General features: G+C 34.9%; 2 protein-coding genes across 5 annotated transcripts; both read left to right on the top strand.

Moving 5' to 3' along the window:
- The first annotated feature begins 1,202 nt into the window (after positions 1–1,202).
- Positions 1,203–10,762, top strand: LOC145592525 (putative RNA-binding protein ARP1). 4 transcript variants are annotated; one of them, XM_081649021.1, is made up of 8 exons: positions 1,203–2,016; positions 2,207–2,330; positions 7,386–7,503; positions 7,947–7,983; positions 8,080–8,308; positions 9,454–9,547; positions 9,652–9,736; positions 10,277–10,762. In XM_081649021.1, exons 1-7 carry the CDS (start codon positions 1,783–1,785, stop codon positions 9,659–9,661), a joined length of 846 nt encoding a protein of 281 aa, XP_081505147.1. In that variant the 5' UTR covers positions 1,203–1,782; the 3' UTR covers positions 9,662–9,736; positions 10,277–10,762. The 4 variants fall into 4 exon arrangements, with proteins under 4 accessions (XP_081505147.1, XP_081505144.1, XP_081505145.1 ...); XM_081649018.1 differs by having other exon boundaries at positions 8,080–8,329; XM_081649019.1 differs by having other exon boundaries at positions 1,204–2,016; positions 8,080–8,329; positions 9,454–9,565.
- A 2,707-nt stretch (positions 10,763–13,469) lies between these two features.
- On the top strand, positions 13,470–17,977 carry LOC145591037 (SWI/SNF complex subunit SWI3B-like). Its single transcript, XM_081647425.1, has 6 exons — positions 13,470–13,748; positions 13,842–14,290; positions 16,080–16,469; positions 16,619–16,763; positions 17,349–17,476; positions 17,554–17,977. Exons 1-6 carry the CDS (start codon positions 13,595–13,597, stop codon positions 17,752–17,754), a joined length of 1,467 nt encoding a protein of 488 aa, XP_081503551.1. The 5' UTR covers positions 13,470–13,594; the 3' UTR covers positions 17,755–17,977.
- The last annotated feature ends 4,532 nt before the right edge of the window (positions 17,978–22,509 follow it).

Genomic DNA, 22,509 nt, shown 5'->3' with positions numbered 1-22,509 from the left:
GAGTTCAAGTCTTATTATAAATATTTTTAACATGCAAAAAATCGAATATTTTTCGAATTAGTTTGGATCAAGTGTGGTTTAAACACATCTAGGATTATATACCGAAATAACCGAATACAAACCTTGACCATTAGTCCAATACTCTCGTATTAGACAAAAAAGGGGCAAATATAGAAATAGTAGCGGATAGTTGGAGTAGACGGAATATGGGAATTTGGATGATAATTGATAATCACAAACTCAACAAGCGGACGAATTTCGCTATTCTTAGTGGCTAAGTGTCTGCCGTCACACATCACATCATCACCATCAATCTCATTCTATCTCTCTCTCCACTTTTATTAATCAAATTATTTAATTCCATTTTGGCGTACTTGCTTACTTTATTTTATTAGAGACAACGAGACAACTACTACAACTAGAATTGGGCATGGGTCGGGCTATATATAACATTGATTTTCGTGTTCGTGCTTAAGGTCAAGAAATAAATATTACTCCCTCTATCTTTATCTTTTTGCCTCGTTAGACTTTATATGGTCTCTAAAATGCGTTTTGTAAAGTATACTATATAGTTTTACTTCTATATGTGTAAAAATCATTAAAATTTGATATTAATAAAATATACAATAAGATGAATCCAATAAGACTTTACATGACAATATTTTCTCTTATTGATTAAAAAGATTTATTGGTCGGGTTTTTGAAGTTTGAACCAATTATTTCCAATAGGACAAAAAATAGGGAAAGAGGGAGTACATGCTAAAGCATGGTCTAATATTCATAAACGAAACTATACTGACTTAAATTCATGTGTTATGTCGTGTTAGATTGTGTCTCGTTAGCAAACTCTCTTGATCATACTATTTTTTTTTTAATTTGTGAATGGTAAAAATAAGGACCTCAATGTTAAATCATACTCCCTATTGATCACAAATTAATAATATAAAACAAATTCATTAATTTTTCATTTAACAACTCAAATTTATGATCACCATCTTTTTTTTTTCCCTTAACTACATGCTAAAAAGTGTTTAAATTATTCTAAAGTAGAACGAATAAAATATAATATCCGTTTTTATACCGTTTTCACTAAAACTCGTGCCAACCCGGTCCATGCCCAGCTCAAAAAGCAAGTGAGCTAACTACCTGGGGTTCAATTTGCCCGCCACAATAACACCAAATTTTCCCGGTAAAAAAGAAACAAACAACCTGGAAGTTGCGAGTAAGGGTCCCACTTCTCCTTCCATCTTCTTCATTTCTACCATTTTCATAATTCCTCAACACTTTCTCTCTCCTCTTCCTCTTCCTCTTCCTTTTCCTCTTCTCTTGTGTATATCCTCTATTTCTCTGTAAATATATTTCAAATCATCTTCTTCTTCCTCTGAAACTTTCTCTCTCTTTTGACTTTGTTTGACTCCATTTTTAGGGTTAGCTTTTTTCTTCTTTCTCCCCTGTCCCATCTCTTGTTAACAAGTATTCTTTTTCTCTCTTTAATAATTCAAAATTTCCCTTTTTCTGTCTCCTCTAATTATTAAAAGTAATCTGCTTTTTCTTCAAAAAAACATAATTTTGATTCATCCCCTTAATACCCACCTTCTGCTCTGATTGGATAATTTCTCCCCTTTCTTCCGGGGATTTCTAGGGTTTTGTTTCGTCTTATTTCTAATTTTTGAGCTTTTAATCTCTCTCTCTCCCCTTTTTAATTTTCTTTTTTTTGAATAATTATATCATCTGGGTGAAATTATTTTGTTGATCAACAATCAATCAATTACAAAAAAATTGATGGCATATCAGCCGATTCCGGGTCGACCCGGATCGGGGTCGAGCTCGGGTTCGGGTTTGCCATATTTGAGTTCACAGTTCGGAGATACCACATACACGAAGGTGTTTGTAGGAGGTCTTGCTTGGGAGACTCAGAGCGAGACGATGCGCCGGTATTTCGAGCATTTTGGGGAGATTCTTGAAGCTGTTGTTATCACTGATAAGAATACTGGTCGTTCTAAGGGTTATGGTTTTGTGAGTATTTCTCTATCTTTCTGTATTATTGTGTTATGATCAAATGTGGCCGATTAAAGTGGGAAGGTCGGAGTAAAACTAAGACTAAAATTGGCCAGCATGTATCTTTATAAGTAAAATTTCATGATAATAGAGTATGATTGTGAAGTGACTGTGGTTGTGTTTTGTGTGCTTCCTATGGAGGGTATAGGTGACTTTTCGTGACCCGGAATCTGCAAGGAGAGCTTGTGCAGACCCAACGCCTATAATTGATGGGCGGCGTGCCAATTGTAATTTAGCTTCACTCGGACGACCTCGACCTGCTCTTTCATTTGGTATTTTTGCTTATTTCTGCATGTTTTGTAGGATATCTTGTGTTGCTTTTACAAAGCATTTCATTTGCTTCTCTCTGCTTCAGCACTATGGTTTATGTTCCAATAAACTTACTCCTATCTGTTGAATTTTACTTGGCATGGGATTTTTTGAGTTTTGAGCTTATATGAGCCGTGAGAGTTTTCTGTTGGTGGTATCCATATTTGATAGAAATATATGTTGTGTTGGGTGGTGATTGAGCTGTGAGTGAATTATTTTTCCTCGCTGCCTTCATTGTTTAGTCTTTTGCACATTGAACCAGCATCAACTAGCAAGCAAAGAGAAAGAGTTGGGTGGACAGGTGAGTGCAGCTGTTGTTAGTGCAGAAAACTAGAAACCACTGGTTGCTTTGGTTATCCAGGGACTCACTTTATTATACTTGACAACTTGTTTTGTCCTTGTTTAGCTGAGTTGAAGATCATGTGATATAGTGAAATGTGCTAGGATATAGTTATATGTAAAACCCATTGCCTAGTTTTGCTTCGCCATTGTCAGATCACTATGAATAGCGGGCTAGTTAAGTTTGTTGGCTTTCAATAAAATAGTGCTCACGGTTTTGAAGGGGAAGATTGGGTGATCGACTATATAATATCTGCTTAATTTTCTAGATTTATAACACCCTCCCTTCATATTGGTAGGATTTCTATATCTTTATTTTACATGTAAATAAGTATTAGTCTTCTTTGAGCCAATGGTTAGTGTTGTAAAATTCCCTTTTTAAATTATGCTCGTGTTAGAATAGTTAACCACACTATACTTGTTATTATAGCATAGTAGCATCGGCGTAATATACTGGTAGCTTGTTTTGTTGGCAATTATCCGTTGTGTAGATACATCAGAGATTGAAAATGGGAACAAAGATATTAATGGAAATAGAATGGCAACAAAAGTCTTAGAAGAGTAGGTAACAGATAAGTAAAAATAATAAGTTCGTTTAAAATTAATTGATATTTGGTGTGAAATTTCAAGAAGAATTTATCCTTTACTTACAATCTCTTTTATCGATCATATCCTACTTTATTTCGTTACTGATTGATAATCAGTCAATCACAGCCTTGATCTTATAAGTGGGGTCAGTTACGTGAACCAAAAGTGATTATTCCGTATAGTCATCCACAAAAATCTTCCTCCTCCATCCCTTACGATCAAATGCCTCATTGTCATGCAAATCCATATGCTTCGTATCTTTCCTAACTCCTTCTAACAAGTCATTTTCAATCTCCGGTATCTCCCTCTCCCTCGTTTAACCCCTCCATGGTCCCACTCTTTGTACTGGTGCACCCTCGGGTCTCCGTCTTAAATGCCCAAACCAATGCAGGCGATTTTCCCTTAGTTCATCTCCAATGCCAGACCCACTTTTTTGCGAATAACCTCATGTTTGATTCTATCTCTTAGAGTGTTCCCGCACATCCATCTTAACATGCGTATTTCCGTAACCTCCATCTTTTCCTAAATGACATATGTAGTTCATTTTTTTGGTTGAGCCACAAAGCAACCCCCCTCCCTTTCTTTTTCTGTCTTTCTCCCTCTCAAGCTCAAGCTTAAGATGCAATGCATTGAACCTCTTCGGGCATGCCTCTGAGACTTTGATATTCTCCAGAATTAGCTTAGTAGCTAAGACCTATGTGGAACCGTTGACATAGAGTCAAAAGAGAGAAAAGGGGGGCATCATGTTTTAGGGTTCCTTTTTGGGTGGCAAATAAATAATCTGTGTGAGGTACACGTTTCTTCTAAAAATGATTCTTCTAAAAATGATTTACAATGAATTCTAGTAATTTCAAAGCATGAAATGTCTTAATTGTCACTTTGGACTGGCGTTTCTGAGCATTCATGGCCAATAATCATAATGAAACTTGGGTGAACCGTTTTTGCATTTGATAGTTGCCTGCTTTCAAAAGATTTGAAGTCTGTAAAATGATCTATATATTTAGCCTATACCTGATAGCTACTGATTGTGTAGAAATAAGTACAAGGATATTGATTATCGACTCCATTTATTGTTGAGTGTTGCTACTTGCTAGTGAGTTTTCACGAGCAAGTAACTTTTAGATGAATTCTGGTCTTTTGGGCTAACTTTATCTTTTTAGTGTCAGAATTATGCCTTTTTGTTTAAAAGAAGCCAAGAGGATTGAAGTTGAAACTCTTTCCTTGTAAGTTGATTGAGAGACTTTCAGCCCATAAGTTAGCTGACTAGTGTGTATAAAAATCATTTCAGAGGTTTAAACAAATTCTTTTTGCTTTGCATTTTCGAACAATAATGTGCTTGCCGAGGGTTATCAAATTTTGGAAGCAATTTTAGTTGCAAACAAGGTGGCAGAATATAGTAAGAGTTTTTTTTTTTTTTTTTTTTTTTTTTTTTTTTTTTTTTTTTTTTTTTTTTTTTTTTGGGGGGGGGGGGGGGGAGGGGTAATATTGAAATTGGATTTATGACCCGGTATGTTAGCAGCAGGTTTATAGATAGGCTTTTAAAGTGTGATGGTTTTGGATCACTAGAGACCACAAAATTTAGGATGCCTTTCTATTACTTATGTGTGTTGTTTAGGGGGAAGCGTGGTTTATGTAGTTAGTAAAACGTTTTCTTGGCATGTTGTGTTTGCAATATTTTTAGGGGAGAGGGGGAGATAGGAATTTGTTCTTTTGTTTCTCAATTGCACCTTTTTGTGTTTGAACACTATTTATATACTAAATTATTTCCCCATTTTTATTACTTGATGTGATAATAAAGTCATTTTTAATTGTTGTTCGGTTAATCTCAATGTATATTTTCAAAATATCAAATTTATAGTTTTTCAAAAGTGTAATTAAAGTTGTAAATGATCAAAGTAATGTGTTGGCTAGTGTGAAAGTCAAAATGATGAATGCTTGGTTTTAAAAAGCGCGCCTCGCTCCTGGAAATGGGCTTTAGCTAGGCGAGGCTCAGTCACCTACGGAAGGCGTGCGCCTCAAAGTGCCTTTGGTAAGGCGTGCACCTCAAAGTGCCTTTGGTAAGGCGTGCCTTTGCACTTCAAGGAAAATAACTAAGATTTAAGTTATAAATTGAAGAATGATGGACATTTTTTCAAATTCAGACTACTTTAGCTTTACATATATCATTATTTTATTTATTATGAATCTTTTTAATTGGTATTAAGTACAATCAAAGTAAAAAATAATTTGAAATAAATATATGAATACATGCGCCTTGCATACAAAAGGCGCACGCCTTCGCCTCGCGCCTCGTGCCTAGGCTGCAAGGACCATTTGCGCCTTGGTGTACCTTGCGCCTTTTAAAACTAAGGATGAATGTATTGAGAAATAGCGGAAGTATATTGGGTGGTGTTTGTTGATCTATAGGAGGTTAGTGGGTGGTTATAAATATTTGGAGTATTCTGGTGATCTATTCACTTTGTTTTGGATTATATCTTTAGTTAGTGAATGTGCCTACCTGCTCTAGCCTTTTGTGCCCATCTCGAAGCCGCATTAAACTCATTAAGTCTAATTCCTGTGCCTATAGGGTGATGTATCCATTCTTTTGTCTCATGGGTGGGTCATTTAAACACAGTGGGGTTCCTTAAGGGGCGAACTCTATGCATCTTTCTTTTTGGGCTTTGGTAATTGAGAAATTCTCTAAGGAGTGTATGGGTGGGGAGGGTTGCTTGGTTTTTTGTGTGGTTCAGAAGGATCTTGTCGAGTATTGTTTTCATGTATACTTCTTTATTATTTTTGTGTATTATAGTATCATGTATTTATTCTTGTGGCTACAAATTTAGGATAATAAGGGCTTTTATTTATTATTATTTTTATCAGTTTGGGGGTGGAAGGCATGGTAGGGGTGGATTGGTATAAGAGGGATCATTGTTAGCTTAAGATTTCATATGTTGACCAAAGGAGGAAAGAGGTCTAGGTTTTGATGGTGTGATGTTGAAATGCCTTAGACTTCCATCTTTGGAATTTGTCCCTCTTTGGCACCTGAAGGGGTTTAGATTTTAGTCTAAACATGAGTTATTGGGATACTTTGCCTTGTAGTGGATTATCCTGTCTATGCTCATGGAAGTCTGTTTCAAAGTAATTCTTTTTTAGTTTCCCTGTTTGAATTTTTAGCGGGTGATCCTTAATCTACTTTGGTGTTTTGGGAGGATTCTTCTGCCCTCTTTTTCCTTTCTCTATCATAAGTTACAATCCAATCTCACATTTCACAGTCCAAAAGGCCTCTTATTATCATGGAACATGGAATGTAGGACGAGGGAATCAACTAATGTAGCCTCTCTTTTGAGGAAAGATCATTGTAGAGCTTGCTTGTTGATTATTATAAACTTCTGGTAATAGTTTTCATAAGTATTATTTTCAAACACTAGTTCTAAACATCAATTTTCTGTGTTTCCAACTTCATTTGGAAGGTGGTGATTCTTATGAAGGTTCAGGCATTGTTTTTGGATTTTCCAACACTCTTAGTAATCTTCTGGTGCAGCGCCCTGATAGAAATTTGTTGCCTAATATTTGTTGTCTGTTAAGAAGTTGCAAAATAGGCTCTCATCTCTTCATTGAGAGGTGTCTGATGCTTTATGGTGTAGTTTTTATTTTTATTTTGATGGGGCATTTTGGTTATGCTCTGTTTTCCGGTGTACCATATGCAGGTGAATTGGCTTGGTTTTTGGGAGGGGAGAACAACTGAAGGTGCTTTGGAGGTGTGCATTTAAGAATTGATTTGGGTGCTTTGGTTTGAGCCTAATGACTTTCTTCTGTAGTATGACTCATGGGTGGAGGTGTTATGGGATCTTAAAAACTACTTTTATGAATAATAACTGGATAGGTTGACAACAGTCTTACGAAATGAATAGTGTTTATATCTTCCTGCTTCCATGGCGAGCTTTTAGATATTTTTTGTGCTCATATGGTCTTTGTTTAATGTTATGTGATAGCTATGCTGTGTATGCTGTATCATGAGGATGATGTTCTTTTTGTGATAAATACCATATAATTTTATTTAATCTAATCTCGTTTGTGTCTTTTTTTGATTTTCTTATGGAAACTTCTAATAGGACGATTAAGGTCACCTAGCCCCTATATTGGAAATCCACGTGCACCAATGGGAGGTGTTGGCTACCAACAGGCTGTTCCATACAACTACCAGCAAGGATATGTATACAATATGTATGGGTGCGTTATTGCTTATCTATCTATGTCTACTTTCAGCATTGCAGCCTTTTTTGCATGTTTTACTTATATTGTTGATCATAAAAGAAGAGAGGAATGAAGTTGGTTGGATTGGCAAGGCATTTGCCTTTCTCCTAGGTCCATTCGACTTATGTTTTGGCTCCTCATTCTCTCCTTCCCTCTGGCCATTTCTACCTAATGGCATTCCTGAGGTAGGAGTTCAGAAGGGTGGCCTGCCATGTATCTACCAAAAAAAAGTGTCATAAAAGATGGATCAAGTAGACCTTTTTTTTTTGGCAGTATAATAGACCTGTTGTATGTTTCTTTTGTTTTACGCAGATTATAGATTGTGACACTTAGGTTTGCTAATGTATGCTTTCCCATGTTCTTTCAATCTCCTCTCTCATCAGGAAAGTGTGTTTGTAACTTTTTAATTTTTTGGACAGGTTTCAGCCATTTGGGCCTGAATATGCATATGCGCAGGTAATCAGGTTTATAATATGCGTCATAATGAAAATTTCAATGAAAGTTTTATTCAATGTTTTGTCTTATCCTTACTCTGATTTTTTTTTTCTACAGGGCCTTTACAATCCTTATATGGGTCAACAATACCTTCAGCTGTATGGTGTTCCTGGAACACCAGGTGCACCCATGAATCCATATGGACAGTTGGCCCAATCAGTTCAAGGTGGCGGTTACAGCCCTGTGCAGACTTATCCCATGCCAAGCCACCAAGTTGTGCAATTTGGTGGTCCTAGTGTTAATGCTATGACGTCCTCTATTCCCATTCAGTCATCGTACCATCCAGGCAATTTTCTCCCCATTAAAAGTAAATTCTTTGTTTCTACTAGATGTGTTTCATTTGCTTTACAAACTGTTAGTATTAGTGCTGTATGCTTTTGGTTTTTGGAATGTCTTGTTTTAATGATTACGGGATTTTGATTCCTGAAGCATTGTCATTGGCAGGTTTGGGTCTAGCAAATTGTGCTGAAAATATGTTTGCAAACTTTTCCTTTATTTCGCATTTATAATAAAAAAGAATCTTAATTAGTCTTCAGTTTTTGTAATGTAGTTCTGTGGCTTGAACTTTGTATTCTTGGTTGACCAAAGCCTGCTAAGGATTGACCACTTGCTAAGAAAATAATCACAAGGGGTGTGTTTGGATTGAAGAAAATGGAGGGAAAGGAAGGGAAGAGAAATGGAGAGATGGGTATCATTCATTTGGATAACAAATGAGGAAGGGAGGGAATTGGAGGGGAGAGAAATGGAGGAATTAAATTGTGTGAAATTGATCACTCCAACAATGGAGAGGTTTGGAAGGGAAACTCACCATTCTTCCCTCCCCTTCTTTTCCTTCCCCTTTCTTTATCCAAACACACTGTAAAACTGCAAGAATAATTAGTGTTTAAACTATTCTGTCTACATTTGAGTATGATGTTGGTTAAATATGTATATAAGATTTTGCCTTCTGTTACATTGGCTGCTTTGTCCTCATAATTCATAGGAGTAAATATGTTTATTACTATTGTTGGTTTGAAATATCTCATCATCTTAGGTGTGTAAAATGTTTTTCTATGATAAACTAGTGTTTGTCTTGTAACTAGTTAGTTGGAAAATGGGGACAAAGAGCTTTATAAACTTAGTTGTTGGTATCATGATTATAAATTCATGGCCCATGTTAAATCAATTTTTTTTTTTTAATTGGGTAAATCGGAAGTAAAGATCTTGAAGTGACTTAGTGGATGCTTGTGAATGATAGAATAAGTTGGCAAGCAAATAGAAAATATGCTCGCTATTGGTGGCTCTTGAAATTACAAGAATTTTAATTATGACTAGTAATAGTCCAAAGCATGGTTATATGGAAAAAGGTCTTCATTTCATCTTGTGCACAGAGTAAAAGGGACTGTACTATCTTTGAGAATCATTAACTGTTCAGGTGGATTCTATTTTCAGGTGTAGTTTCCCCAGTTCCTGGACAACCTCAATTTATGGTCCCTGGTCATTCTCCTCAGTTCATTCAAAGTAGTGGTTCTGACCAAGCAACTGGGTGAGAAGACTGATTCAGGCGAGAATTATGGTCTTATATCTATGCTTGGCATATTGGATATTTTAAATTATATTTTGACTAAATTTGCTTTGTTGTGTCTGCAGCTGTCCTTAGCTTGCAGCGAGAATTGCAGTTCTGCTACTTGATTTGCAGGCTTCAGATCTAGCCTTATCTTTATGCATTCTAGAGGTACCCCTTTTCTCTCCCTATGCATTCAACTTAGCTTTCCTCTAAATAGTATGTCTTTCCTGGGCAGCTGAATTGTATGAGGCACACCTGTAAGGCATACTCCTATTTCATCCTTTTTTCTATTTTGTTTGCTCCTCTTACTCTGTTTATCTCATGCTTCTGCTTGGCTGCTCCTTTATTACTCCGTATTTTATATCTTCTCAACAGAGCATTTTTGCATAAAATAAAGTAAAAGTACATAGTTAAACTGGTAAAACTAAGCTTTCGTGCAAGAGTGCATATGGGGTGCATGATTTTTCCTCAATCTTGATGCCTGGAGATTCTCAACTCTCAGAGCTACGCATCCTGTTTAAAATCAAGGTGTTATCAAAATTTATCATGGGATGTAAAGACCCTTAAAAGGGTCATTCTTTACCTCATGTTGTTTCTGAGCTGCGTTTGCTTTCTCTTCAGATTATTATAATATGGCAAAGATGTTGGTCATATTTGATATTTTTGGGCTGTTGGTTCTTATCAATACTATACTTCCCAATTTTGCAGGTCTTACATAGTCATGCTCACCAGAAAAGTCAGATTTCTAATTCGCAATACAGCGGAGAAGAATTATGGGAGACAACGGTTTGCTCTTCCTGTATATTTGATGCATCTTTAAACCTTTCATCGTGGTCAGTGCAGTCAACAAGCTGACCACATACTGCATTTAAGTTGCTGGAAAGGTATCCAGTAGCCCTGTAAAAATAAACCATCCTGTACAAAACATACATGTCCATGTTAGAATCAACATATGATTCTTCTGTAGTTTAAGTCCCTCCCTCCCCTTTGCTCCCAGCCAATCTGGGTTGTATAGAATCTCTGGTGTTCATTTACAGCCATGCATCTAGTCTTAGGAACCAGACTATCATCCATGTCTTGTGCATATATAGCCTCTAGGCATTTTATTTTCAGTATAGCATCTATTATATTATACATTTATACGTGTATAATGTTGGAAGCCCAATTTCAAAATATGAAAGAAGGTTAACTCCATTTTGGAGTCTTACTCGTCAAAGTTGCAGCTTTTGTATCTAATGTGCCATACTGCCACTGAATTCGATGTAGCAGTGGTACAAGTGGCTTTTGGGCATTCTTTTAACGAATTGCCGAAATATTCAGCAGCATCACTTGTCCTAGTGATTGTTACAGTGCTCAAGCTCAGGGGAAACCTAGGTTTGAAACTCACGAGGGAAAGGGGAGGTGGGCTAAGAAGCCTAAGACGGTGTTACTAGGAAACTCATGAGGGAAAGGGGAGGTGGGCTAAGAAGCCTAAGATGGTGTTACTAGGATAACTTTTTTGTATAATCAGTCTCTTATGTGCTTTTTTGTGATGAGTGTTGCTACAAGCGGAGGTGGGCTAAGATGGCGTTATTAAGGCCAACTTTTTTGTATTATCCCTCTCTTAATTACGGTGCTTTTGTGTGATGAGTGTTTGTAGTCTTGCTATGCCAAGGTTTGGACAAGGGTATCATGTATTATTACATTGTTTGGAATTTTCTTTTGGCATTGTGCTACTAAATAACAACTTACAAAGAAATTCAATTTGGTAAAGGCAACTTAAAATAAAAGTACTACCTTGTCAAAATCAATTAAGGGTGTGCCAAAATCATTTTTCCTCTTTCATATTTTGTGCAACAAATGAGTTTGCACGGGCTTTTGGCAAATTTTGTTTGAGTACTGAATGGAGAGAGAAAGCTAATGAATATATGCGATGAGGAGAGAGATAAAGATAAATGACTACCTAAAAAGGAGAAAAAAAACATTTGTTGCACATAATATGTAGCAATTATTTTTAGTTAATAGTGCACATAATATAATACGGGGGTAGTATATCAAAGAGAAATCAAACGTTCCTCAACCCTTCATATAGAGTTTGAAACGTTCTCCACTCTTCATCTAAATCAATGATCAACATTATTTCAATTCTCTTCATTGACATTTTTTTAAATGTGGATTCAGCACGTATTGTATAAAATGACATTATTCATGGTACTATAAGTTGATCCAAACCTTTCTTTAAGCCCAAATCTTGTAATGCTTTTGCAATCAACCCAAGTTTGCTCATTGAATTAGGCCCATGACATACTTAGATGTGTATTAAGTCTAGAATAATTATGCTATTAAGGCATTTAGGTTAAATGAACATCTGAAGATGTTGAGCGCAACATGGAAAGATGAACTCGATGATCTAGCGCAACATCTAAAGTTGCAGTGTTGCTTGCCACTTGATACTACGACATCTACAACCCTAAACTTAATTATTTACCTATAAATAGAGGGCCGTATTAGCCCTTAATAGGGGTTAAGCTAAAAAAATCAGAGAATTACACATGAAAAATAGCCTTGTGATTATACTACATTTGCCCTTCTTTTCCTAAACACTATAGCCTAATTAGTAATTATACTTTAGACTAATTAATTAGTTTGAAGTTGTTGAAGGTTTTGAAACAAGAAGAGGCCTATAAGTAATCTAAAGAACGATCTAGCGAAGGAAAATGGTTAATTTTAGTGTCTATTGGAATTGAAATTGTTTTATAACCTAATAGGTTAGTGAATCTTTAGTGTCTATTTTCATGAATTTGATAATAATAATAATAATAATAATAATAATAATAATAATAATAATAATAATAGTAATAATAATGACTTTCGTTGCAACGAATTAGTACAGGGTAATTAGGAAATAGGAATATCGCATTGCATAATAATGAAATTATGAATAAGAAGAGCTAGTAGAAGTTGCGTGCATTAGGGCTAAAATGATCCCTCCAAAAGAACGACTTTCTAATACCCTTTCTCCTGAACCATCTTTGGTTGTAACAAACCTTTGAATGAACAATCCTTCTTAAGAATTAGAAGGAAAGATCGTGCTTGTATCAAAATCCCCACATACACTAATAGAGGGAGGTACGAACGGGGTTTATGAGTTTGTCCGTAAAATTCATTGGCGACCCTCTATATAATAGAATTTATATAGGGTGTCTACTTGTCTCGTCTCTAAGTCGTGTCTTCCAAACAGTAAAGAATTCCAATTTGAACAGAAAAAATGGCATAAGCCTAGGGCAACGAGGGGAGATCTTACACAACACCCTTTTCACAGTAACGATTCCACTGGAAACTTGTAAATTACATGCACAATTAGGGGTGCTAATCGAGTGATTTGATCACAAGGTGAGGGCTACTCAACTCTACCAAAAAAAACTTTTTAAATTTGCTCAACTCATGCTCGCTTAAGTTTCGAGTCAATAATACTTGCTCGACTCGTGCTCGTGAAAGTTTCGAATCGAGTTGATTAGTTCACAATTTGCTCGTTAAAGTTTTGATTTTTTAAAATCATAGGCCGAGTTTTGTTCGAGGTTTGACTAAGTCAAGTTCGATCTTGCAACTCGATTAGCACACTATGCACAATATTTGCTACAACTCATAGTGTCGCCAATGTTGTAGTCACTCATAGAAGGCATTTGGCACCTGCAGGTTTGCTTTCAAGAACCAAGAGCTGTTCGATGGATGAAAGGAAAAAACATTGGCTTTCAAGATGACAGGAAGTGGCTGCAGAGGATTGAAAATTTAATGCCTTCCTTTCATTGTTTAGCTATAAGTGACTATAACCATGGCGATTAAGTCCCTACTAGCTGTCAAAAAAAAATGTTGTAAAATGTAAATTGACCTATTTTAGAATTTATTTCTAATTTCACAAAAAAAAAAAAAAAAAAAAAAAGTTATTCATATACTACTTGGTATGTTGTTCATGTGTGGGAAAATTGCGGCGATAAAAACTAAAACGTAATAGGAAACCGTGAAGTGACGACTGATACATCTGTGTTTATGGAGGTTCCAACACCCACCACCACCGCCGCTGACGCCGCCATCACCACCTCTGCGCCGACAAATACCGACCCCTCTCCGCCGCCGGAGACAATTCTTCCGCCTTCCGATCCCAAAAAGTCTCCAGATTTCGTCACCGTCCCCAGCTACTCCGGTAACCCTTTTATGCTTCCTCAATTGATTTTTATTCTATTTTTTGATTGAAAATTGAAATTTGAAGATAAAAAAGAACCCCATTGATTGACAGGTTGGTTCAAATGGAATGAGATTGACGATTGCGAGGTGCGGCATATGCCGGAGTTCTTCGAGGGGAATTCACCATCAAAGAACCCTAATGTTTACAAGTATTACAGAAATGCCATTGTTAGCAATTTCAGGTCTAACCCTTCTAAGAAGCTCACTTTCACTGAGGTCAGGAGGTGGCTTGTCGGAGATGTGGGGTCTATTCGCCGCGTCTTTGATTTTCTTGACACGTGGGGTCTCATCAATTACTCTCCGCCTTCCGGTAAGCCGCCTTTTAAGTGGGAGGACAAGGAGAAAGAGAAGGAGAAGGACCGAGAACCCGCCGCTGTACCATCTGCTGGGGCTGCTGCTGCTGCTGCTGCTGCTGCTGGGAATTCCATTATTCGGAAATCTAACAAAATGTGCAGTGGTTGTAAAGTTGCTTGCACTATTGCCTGCTTTGTTTGTGATAAGGTATACTTTTACTCTATTACCATCTTTTTGTTTATTTGTTTACTTGAACTAAATTAACATAGTGTAGGAATGTAAAGTTGATTGTTACATTGGGTTTTATCAGGGTTTATGAGATGATGGTGTTGGACTCGTTTCATAATTAAGGGCGTGTTTAGTTTCACCATATAGATATTGGTAAAATGGCAGGGAGGGAGAGTGATGATCATGGTTGACTATTACAAAAGATTAAATCTTGATTCAGTTAACAGACTCCTTCATTACAATTAAGGGGGCGTTTGGTATAGTAATTTTAGATGTAGGAAACGGATTCAAATAAGTGTTTCCATTTCTAGCTGTTTGGTATGAGTTAAAAGTAACAAATACTGTTTCTAGAGGGTAACAAAATCCCCTAATTTGTTACCCTCGACAAACTAGTGAAAACAAAATACGTTTCCTTAATCAATCACAATCTACTCAAAATGTTTCCATTCCATTAGAATACCAAACATATAGTAAAGGTACGTTTAGCATTACCCTTCCCCCCATTTATTTAAATCGTTTCCATTCCATTTACGGTGTTTTTACCAAACACCCCCTAAGTCTCTAATGTTGTTGTTGTAGTATGTGGAATTTGTGACTTGATACTTTCGTGTCTGTTAAAGAGGATCTCCTGTGGGCTGTGGTTGTGACTTGTGAATGTGTGACTTGTGAGGCAGTGATCCAAATAGAGTTGTGTGTGCAACTTTCTTGCTTTGTCCTCTAGGATTTCTAAAAGCTTTGATTCATCAACTTCTATGCTGGTTTAATTGCCATCCCTCTAATGCACTAACGAGTATGACCTGTTTGGTAAATGCCTAAATGGTATAGAAAGATGGAAATGATAATGTGTGTGTGTATATGTATACTCTGTACAATATTTTTAAAAACGTCTTATGCTAGTTTTCATGGTAGTGCTACAACACCCAATCATCTCCTCCTTCACAACTCACGCCAACATCTAGTTTCCATTTTTTCTTATGCGGGCTGGGTGGGGAAGATATGCCTTGGTCTGCATGTGATGGAGGATTGGAGGTTTCACAGATTTTAGATGAGACTGGCAATGGAAATAGATATGGAAGCTGAGATAGGTTGATTTTGATGGACCAGGGGAATGGGGAGAATTTGTTGGAGGATGAATAAGTTTGGCTTGGCTGCGGAAAGCAGTTTTGAAATTAGGGGGATGGTGATATAATTTAAAATTTCTAACTAATTTGACTTGTTTGGTAGCCGGTTATATAAAGCGCCAAAAGCAGTAATGGGAATGAACTGAAGTGTAATTTGACCAGCAAATTAACATCCTATTGTCCAAAGTAATGCAATCACATCCTCTAACTTGTGGTTTTCTTCTTAAGTGTCCATTACCACCCAGTATAACTCCCAACTACTTTTGGATAGTAATGAAAATTTGTTAAGAAAATGAAATACCATGGAGTGAACTAGCATTACCTTGGGAATGAACATTGATTTTCTTACAAAGTTATATACAAATTCATTCTCATTCCCACCATTAGTTACCACTTATTAAACTGGCCATAAATATTTGATTAAGGGAGATCTTGTAGTTATTAGTTGAGCTTTGTGCTATTCACTTAGATAAGGTAAAAAGTATCCTTATATCTTGCAACCATAATGGCTCTTTTTGTCTATCATCATCTCTAGAAAAGGGTTTGCCTTCATTTTTTAATTTGCTTCTTATATTGGTAGGTTTATTACCCAGGAATATTACAATTTACTTCACAGTAGCTAAGACATATTTATCATTGTTGGGCAGCATGACCTGGTGCTCTGTGCAAGGTGCTATGTTCGTGGCAATTACCAAGTTGGTGTTAATTCTTCAGAATTTAGACGGGTTGAGATTAGTGAACCAGTGAAGACCGACTGGACTGACAAAGAAACTTTACATTTGTTGGAAGCCGTTATGCATTATCGTGATGACTGGAAGCGTGTGGCTGAACATGTTGGTGGTAGAACTGAGAAAGAATGTATTGCTCGTTTTATCAAGCTTTCTTTTTGGGAAAAATTTGCAGAGCCTGCAGGTATGGGTGAGGAAGAAAGCATGTCAAATAAGGGCCAAGTGGATGCTGAATCTGGTACAGAACCCCCTGCAAAGAAATTGCATCTTTCACCACTTGCTGATGCTAGCAACCCAATAATGGCTCAGGTAAAAATTCCTATGTGGCTGATTTTTTTGTTAGGTATTCATGGAATTAGCATTGCTCTGTTAAGTTTAAGCACCTTGAAGATTTGACAGAAAATTGTCACCCTCCAACAATATTTTTGATCCTAGTCACTGTACTATTCTTGTTTTAGGCTGCATTTTTGTCAGCTTTGGCTGGTATTGAGGTTTCAGAAGCTACTGCTACAGCAGCAGTGGCAACTCTATATAACACAGACCGTCTAATAAGCAGCAGCAGGGGCAGTGGTCAATTGCAGGTCCATTCGATGAAAGTGCAAGGTATTGTCTACCATCTTACTGAGAATGTATTACAGCTTGTACACTTTCTTATCATACTTTTGACTCATAAGCTGGTGTTACTGCTTGATTACCTGTCAATTTTGGTCCTACATAGACGATGTAGTTGTAGTTCTTAATGTTTCTTGGGACGTCGTGGTTTAATTTCTTCTTATTTTTCCGTTTAATGATCTCAATTTTTAGTTTTTTCGCCTGTTTGTTCCAGCTAATGGTTACACATTTTGTTTTAAGTGTCATAGTTAATTTATAATTTAGACCTTTTAATAAGCTAGAGGTTTGTGTGACCATTATTACAAGTATGTTTAAGAATTCTCTGTTCAGTATTTACGTTGGCTTAGAGAAGCTATCAGTTTGGTAATTTAGTTGCATGTTGATCTCACTAGTATGAACTATGAAGATTACACTGTGGCACTCGCACTGTGCTTGATAGGGTTATGTGTATTCATTATTCTGTATGCTCATTTTACACAATATTCTATGTAAGATTTGGTTATCATTTTCTGTGTGCTGTGATCATTGAGTTAGTGCTCTTAGTTTTAACGTGTGTTACACACATTTGTGATCCAGATCCTCCTATTGAAGCCAGTGGTGGCATAATTTGTACTCCAGAGGAAGCTCGTGTGGAGGCAGAGTCCTTGCTTAAACAGGAAGAAGATGAGTTTTTAAAGTCAATAACTGTCATGATCGAAGATAAGGTTGGTAGATTGGCATAGACTCACTATAAACTTTATTTTACATGTAATGACTTGATTGTTGTTGGATTTCCTTATAGATGAAAGTGATCCAAGATAAGATAGATCGTTTTGGAGAAAAGGATTTGCAATTGGAAAGGGAACGGCATCAGTTACAGCAAATGAAGCACCAGCTTTTTATAGATAAGCTCAGTCTTTTATTTAACAAGGCTGCTGCTTCTAAATCTGCAGAAAATGTTACAGAAGAGTTTGTGAGAACAGAATTGCCTTCATCTAGATAGCTCAGTCATTTTGTTTAGTTGCAATGTGTAAAATTCGTCAAAGCCATGGTAGCTAATTGTTTCTTGCAGTTTAAAGTAGATGAGTATGTTATTTGTAATTTAATTCTCATTTGAATTTCGCTCTTATATTAAGTAGAAACATTAGTAAATGTTGTACACTTGGAGCCTTCTCTTATGTGAAATGAAGTAATCAGGCTAATTTTGTTGGCCACAGTACAGTCAATTAAATAACTATGAACTCAAAAAGATAATTATTTTTTTTTCCCTTTCCCCCAAGACCCTGAGTTCCTGACTATCTTGTTTTTATGAATGTTTTTGTCAAGTTGATGTTACGAGTTAGCTAGGTAAATAACAAATACGTATAGTAGTACTTCGTATAAGGTACTAGCCTTTTTTTGCCCGTGGAATGCACGGGTATATATATATATGTATATATTTTAAATCAAAAATATATTTTAAAACATAAAATTACATTATATATATATATATATGTGTGTGTGTGTGTGTGTGTGTGTGTGTGTGTGTGTGTGTGTGTGTGTGTGTGTGTGTGTAATTTTATGTTCTAAAATATATTTTTGATTTAAATAAATAAATAAAGGAGAAGAAGAGGTGGAAATTAAATAAACTACTGAATGTATTGAATTAAATTTTTTTTTTTTTTTTTTTTTTTTTTTAAGAGGGGATAAAAATTATAGGGTAAATAAGATGAAATGTGACATTGTCAAGAAGATGGTTTGTGTTTTAAATATTAGGTATAGATAGATGTCTATTATGACATTTGAATTAACAACTTCAAAAATATGCGTTAAAAGTTTTACCATCTCATCTATTGATTAGTAATGTTTTTATACTCGATTCACATATATATATATGGATTGGAGATCTAAACATTTAATGATTGCAATTCTTAAAAACAAATATCAATTTTATTATTTACTAATAATGCTCATCGATGAGGTAATACAAACAAGAAAAATTAACTCTATTAGACTATTTTTAGTTTTTTTTTTATTATTTTGATAATAATTATGTCTTTATTTAATTATATTAATTATAAATTGTATACAAAAGACATGTTTATTAATATGAGAAACTATTATATAAATAAACAAATAATAAATAAATGGAATAATAAAGAATGAACCTATCTATTCAATTATAAGTGATTAAAGTAACAACCCGAGGCATTGTCCGAGCCACACACTAGGTATATGTAAACCTTTTTAATACATTTATATTTAAAAATTACTTGATTTTTACAATTTTGATATTTATTTCATTTATATGTGATATATTTTTTCCAAATATTATTCGGTTTTTTAATATTTCATAATTATTAAAAAATTATGACACATATTTTAAGTTTTGCCTTTTTTTTAACGGAGGCTTTTGAATTTTTACTACATCTTTGAAGTCTTGTCATACTATTTTATGGGATAGTGTTAATATTTGTTTCAATTAGAAATTTAAATTGAGTTAAAATTTGAACCAGCTTCAAGTTTACTTTCATTTTTAATTATGATTACTACATTTTGTCCTACAATATTAAATATTGAAAGAGAAAAGAAACAAAACTTAAGATTTCAATCATTTTAAAATTAGACAAATAAATTGATTATCTTTCAATGCCGAATCTAAGTTTAAAGAAACGGAGTAAATTAAACTCAATTATTATTGAAAAAAAAATTGTATGTACTACCTTCGTTTCATATTATTTGCAACGATTTGACATAAAGTAGAGAGGAAAAATGTTTAATCGTTGCAAATAATATGAAACGGAGGTAGGCCCCGTTCTTTAAAGCCGTTGTGCTGTGCTCTGCTCTGCTCTGCTCTACTCAGATCAAATCTGCTCTGCTCTGCTCTACTCACATCAAATCTGCTTTGCTCTGCTCAAAAGAAATCTGCTCTGCTCCGCTGTATTTTCAAATAATAATTAAAAATAACAATCATAATTAATATTCAATAATAATCATTAATATTGTATTGATGATAATGTAACACCCCAATAATTCTCTCTTTAAACCTGTGAGGACCCTGAACAATATTCAAGAGAATTACTGGCGTGCTACTGCCACGTGTTCAAACGTTAAGGCTTTATCAGAAAATAGCAGCGGAAAAACTAAATCAGTTATAAATAAGTTTCAAAACCAACGAATGAAACCAAATTAAGTCATACAACTTGGAACCATTAAGACCCTTATTCAAAACCCAATAAAAGTAGTAAGTGATTAAATTCAGTGTTAAAATAAATTCAAACCCAAAAGAAATAGTGTCGAATAAAATCGAATTAAAATAAATTCAAACTTGCAAAAGAAATAAAATGCAAACAACCAACTCTCTACTCAAGATCCCACAACCCTGATGAATGCTGCATGTGTAAGAACCTGTGATAATTCTGCTCCCCAATATTACAAGTGTAAAAATTGGATCGTCACAGGGTCATTGAAAGGCGAAGGCCATGACCAAAGAAAGACACACAAAGCACGCAATCAGCAAAGCTGAGTACATACAAGCTGCAAAATAAATTAAGAAATCCATAACCTGCTACTAATAATCAATCATCATGCATCATTGAATTATAGACTCAACACACGACTCAACTATTTATATTACTAAGACTCCATTAATTAATAACAGGTAAATCATTATTTTTATTCATTGGATTACGCAATAGACAAGGTTGTCCAACCCATGCTCCATTTGGAACATCAATAAAAGAAAAACCCCATGCCTCCTTTCGGAAACATCAATAAACATCCAACGACCACGGGCGCGACTCCGTGACCGTAGTTAGTATGAGATCTCACCTAACTCCTAGTTTTGAAAAATATTTGAAATAAGAGACTCGTAGATCAGACGGCCTCGAGAAAAGTACACGGCTAATACCCCATGTACCCCAACCCCTGATTGTCATTACTCCAGAAGTGCACCAATCCAGAGTTTTATTGCTCATTCATCTTGCACTTTACGTGATTTACAGGTTTAGACTTGGTGATGACTCATATGCATAACAATACAATCAATCCAATATCAATTCAATCAAGTAAAACAACTTTTCAATTTCAATTCTTGATTTATTAGTGGCAAGCAACATTTATTATTTATTCCTTTACTACCTCGGTGTATAAACACCTTGAGTGCATAAGGCACACCAAAACCTCAACCTCGTCTTAGAAGACTTAAATTCTTCCTTTACTCATCCTGCTTGCATAATCATGAATGAGTAATAAATTAATCATTACACCAATCATATACCTTTGCCTCTAAGTGCACCTTGCATAATTAGAGCTTAAATAATACTTGCAATATAAAATAGTGCACGTCATACGAAATTCACAATGTATAACCAAACAATTTAACTCAGTCATCCCTATACATGATACTAAGTTCTCGATCCGTCGTCCTTAAACATGCACCTAAAAGAAAGGTTTCGTAACTTGTACGTACCTTGAGCAAACGAATTAGTATGCCACTTTACTAACTAGAAATCACCTTCAATAAACTCCTCTCCTAAGCCAAATAATAACATCTCAATCAATACCTAATCAATCAAATTTACAGCAATACTAACTTACTTTAAAACCTTCAAAATCCAAATCAAACAACACTTAAAAACCTTCCCTTTTGTTAAAATTAAAGGCTTATATATAGTTCTTTAAATTTTTCTTCATAAAAACCTTAAAATACACTCTTATACATGAAATTACAGCAAGTTTAAAGTCTAATAAAAATCTGAAAATTATATAAAACCCCCTAAAAATCTCCCTTTTTAATGGGTGATTAAACCCTCTTTATAAAACATCAAAAGTAGTACTTAGAAACTATTTCCAACACTTAAAACTTCAATAAAAACATATATTTATGCTTAATTAACTTTAAACATAATCAATTTTATTAATCAAACTCAAGGATAATATTTTAAGTATAAAGAAAACTTCGTTAAAATCAAAAACTGCCCGAAAATCATATTTAGAGGCTGAATTTGGCCACGAGAGGGTGGTCACTACCAAAGGTAGTGAGTCTTTCTTAAAACGTTGTTTCCACATGGATAACACTACTTTTTTTATCAAAATCGTATGAGTTCAGAATCTGATCGGGATTAAAACGGGATTAATATTAACGAACGAAAATCTAAAAATTAAAACACGAATCTATGTGTTCAAAATAATCTGGAATTAAGTTAAACTAATCAGTAGTTATAATCACCAAAATTTCAAAACATCATTACTATAAAAGCCCTAAATCAATTGTTCATAAAAACCCTAAAATCATGATTTTCAATAAATTGAAACCCTAGGTTTATAATTCATAAAATATGAAATTTATATCATAAATATAATATGAAATTTATAATCTTTATACCATTAAAATATAATTTGATACTAAAAATATAATCTTTATACTAAAATCAAAACCCAAAACAATTAAATTAACATTAAGCAAAATAATGAAACAAAGGAGGATGAAAATAAGACTAACCTTTTTGTGTGGGAAATTTTTGGAGATTCATGGGGTATTTATAGGAGAGAATTATTGTAGGGTAGAAAGAAAGATTAGGCCTCATAAAAATAATGGGTCGATTAAGTAAACAAATGGGTTAGGCTTGTGTGATTGGACATAAATTGTAGAATAAAGGTACATAAAATAATTTGTTCAAATAATTTTCGACCCAGATTAATAATTTGAAACTTTTGAAATTAAATTATGAAAAATAACAAATAAATATTATAAATAAAATAAATTTTCATTTATAAA

The sequence above is a fragment of the Chenopodium album genome, chromosome 18, assembly GCF_948465745.1.
Source record: "Chenopodium album chromosome 18, dcCheAlbu1.1, whole genome shotgun sequence".
Taxonomy (NCBI): Eukaryota; Viridiplantae; Streptophyta; class Magnoliopsida; order Caryophyllales; family Amaranthaceae; genus Chenopodium; species Chenopodium album.
This window is presented reverse-complemented; position numbering and strand designations above follow the sequence as displayed.

Excerpts from the sequence above, each read along its gene's own strand:
- LOC145591037 (XM_081647425.1), top strand. The coding sequence starts at position 13,595 with ATGGAGGTTCCAACACCCACCACCACCGCCGCTGACGCCGCCATCACC. Across the intron at positions 14,291-16,079 it reads CCTGCTTTGTTTGTGATAAG|CATGACCTGGTGCTCTGTGC; the intron begins GTATACTTTTAC and ends ATTGTTGGGCAG. Across the intron at positions 16,470-16,618 it reads GCAACCCAATAATGGCTCAG|GCTGCATTTTTGTCAGCTTT; the intron begins GTAAAAATTCCT and ends TTCTTGTTTTAG.
- LOC145592525 (XM_081649018.1), top strand. The coding sequence starts at position 1,783 with ATGGCATATCAGCCGATTCCGGGTCGACCCGGATCGGGGTCGAGCTCG. Across the intron at positions 2,017-2,206 it reads GTTCTAAGGGTTATGGTTTT|GTGACTTTTCGTGACCCGGA; the intron begins GTGAGTATTTCT and ends TGGAGGGTATAG. Across the intron at positions 7,504-7,946 it reads TATGTATACAATATGTATGG|GTTTCAGCCATTTGGGCCTG; the intron begins GTGCGTTATTGC and ends TTTTTTGGACAG.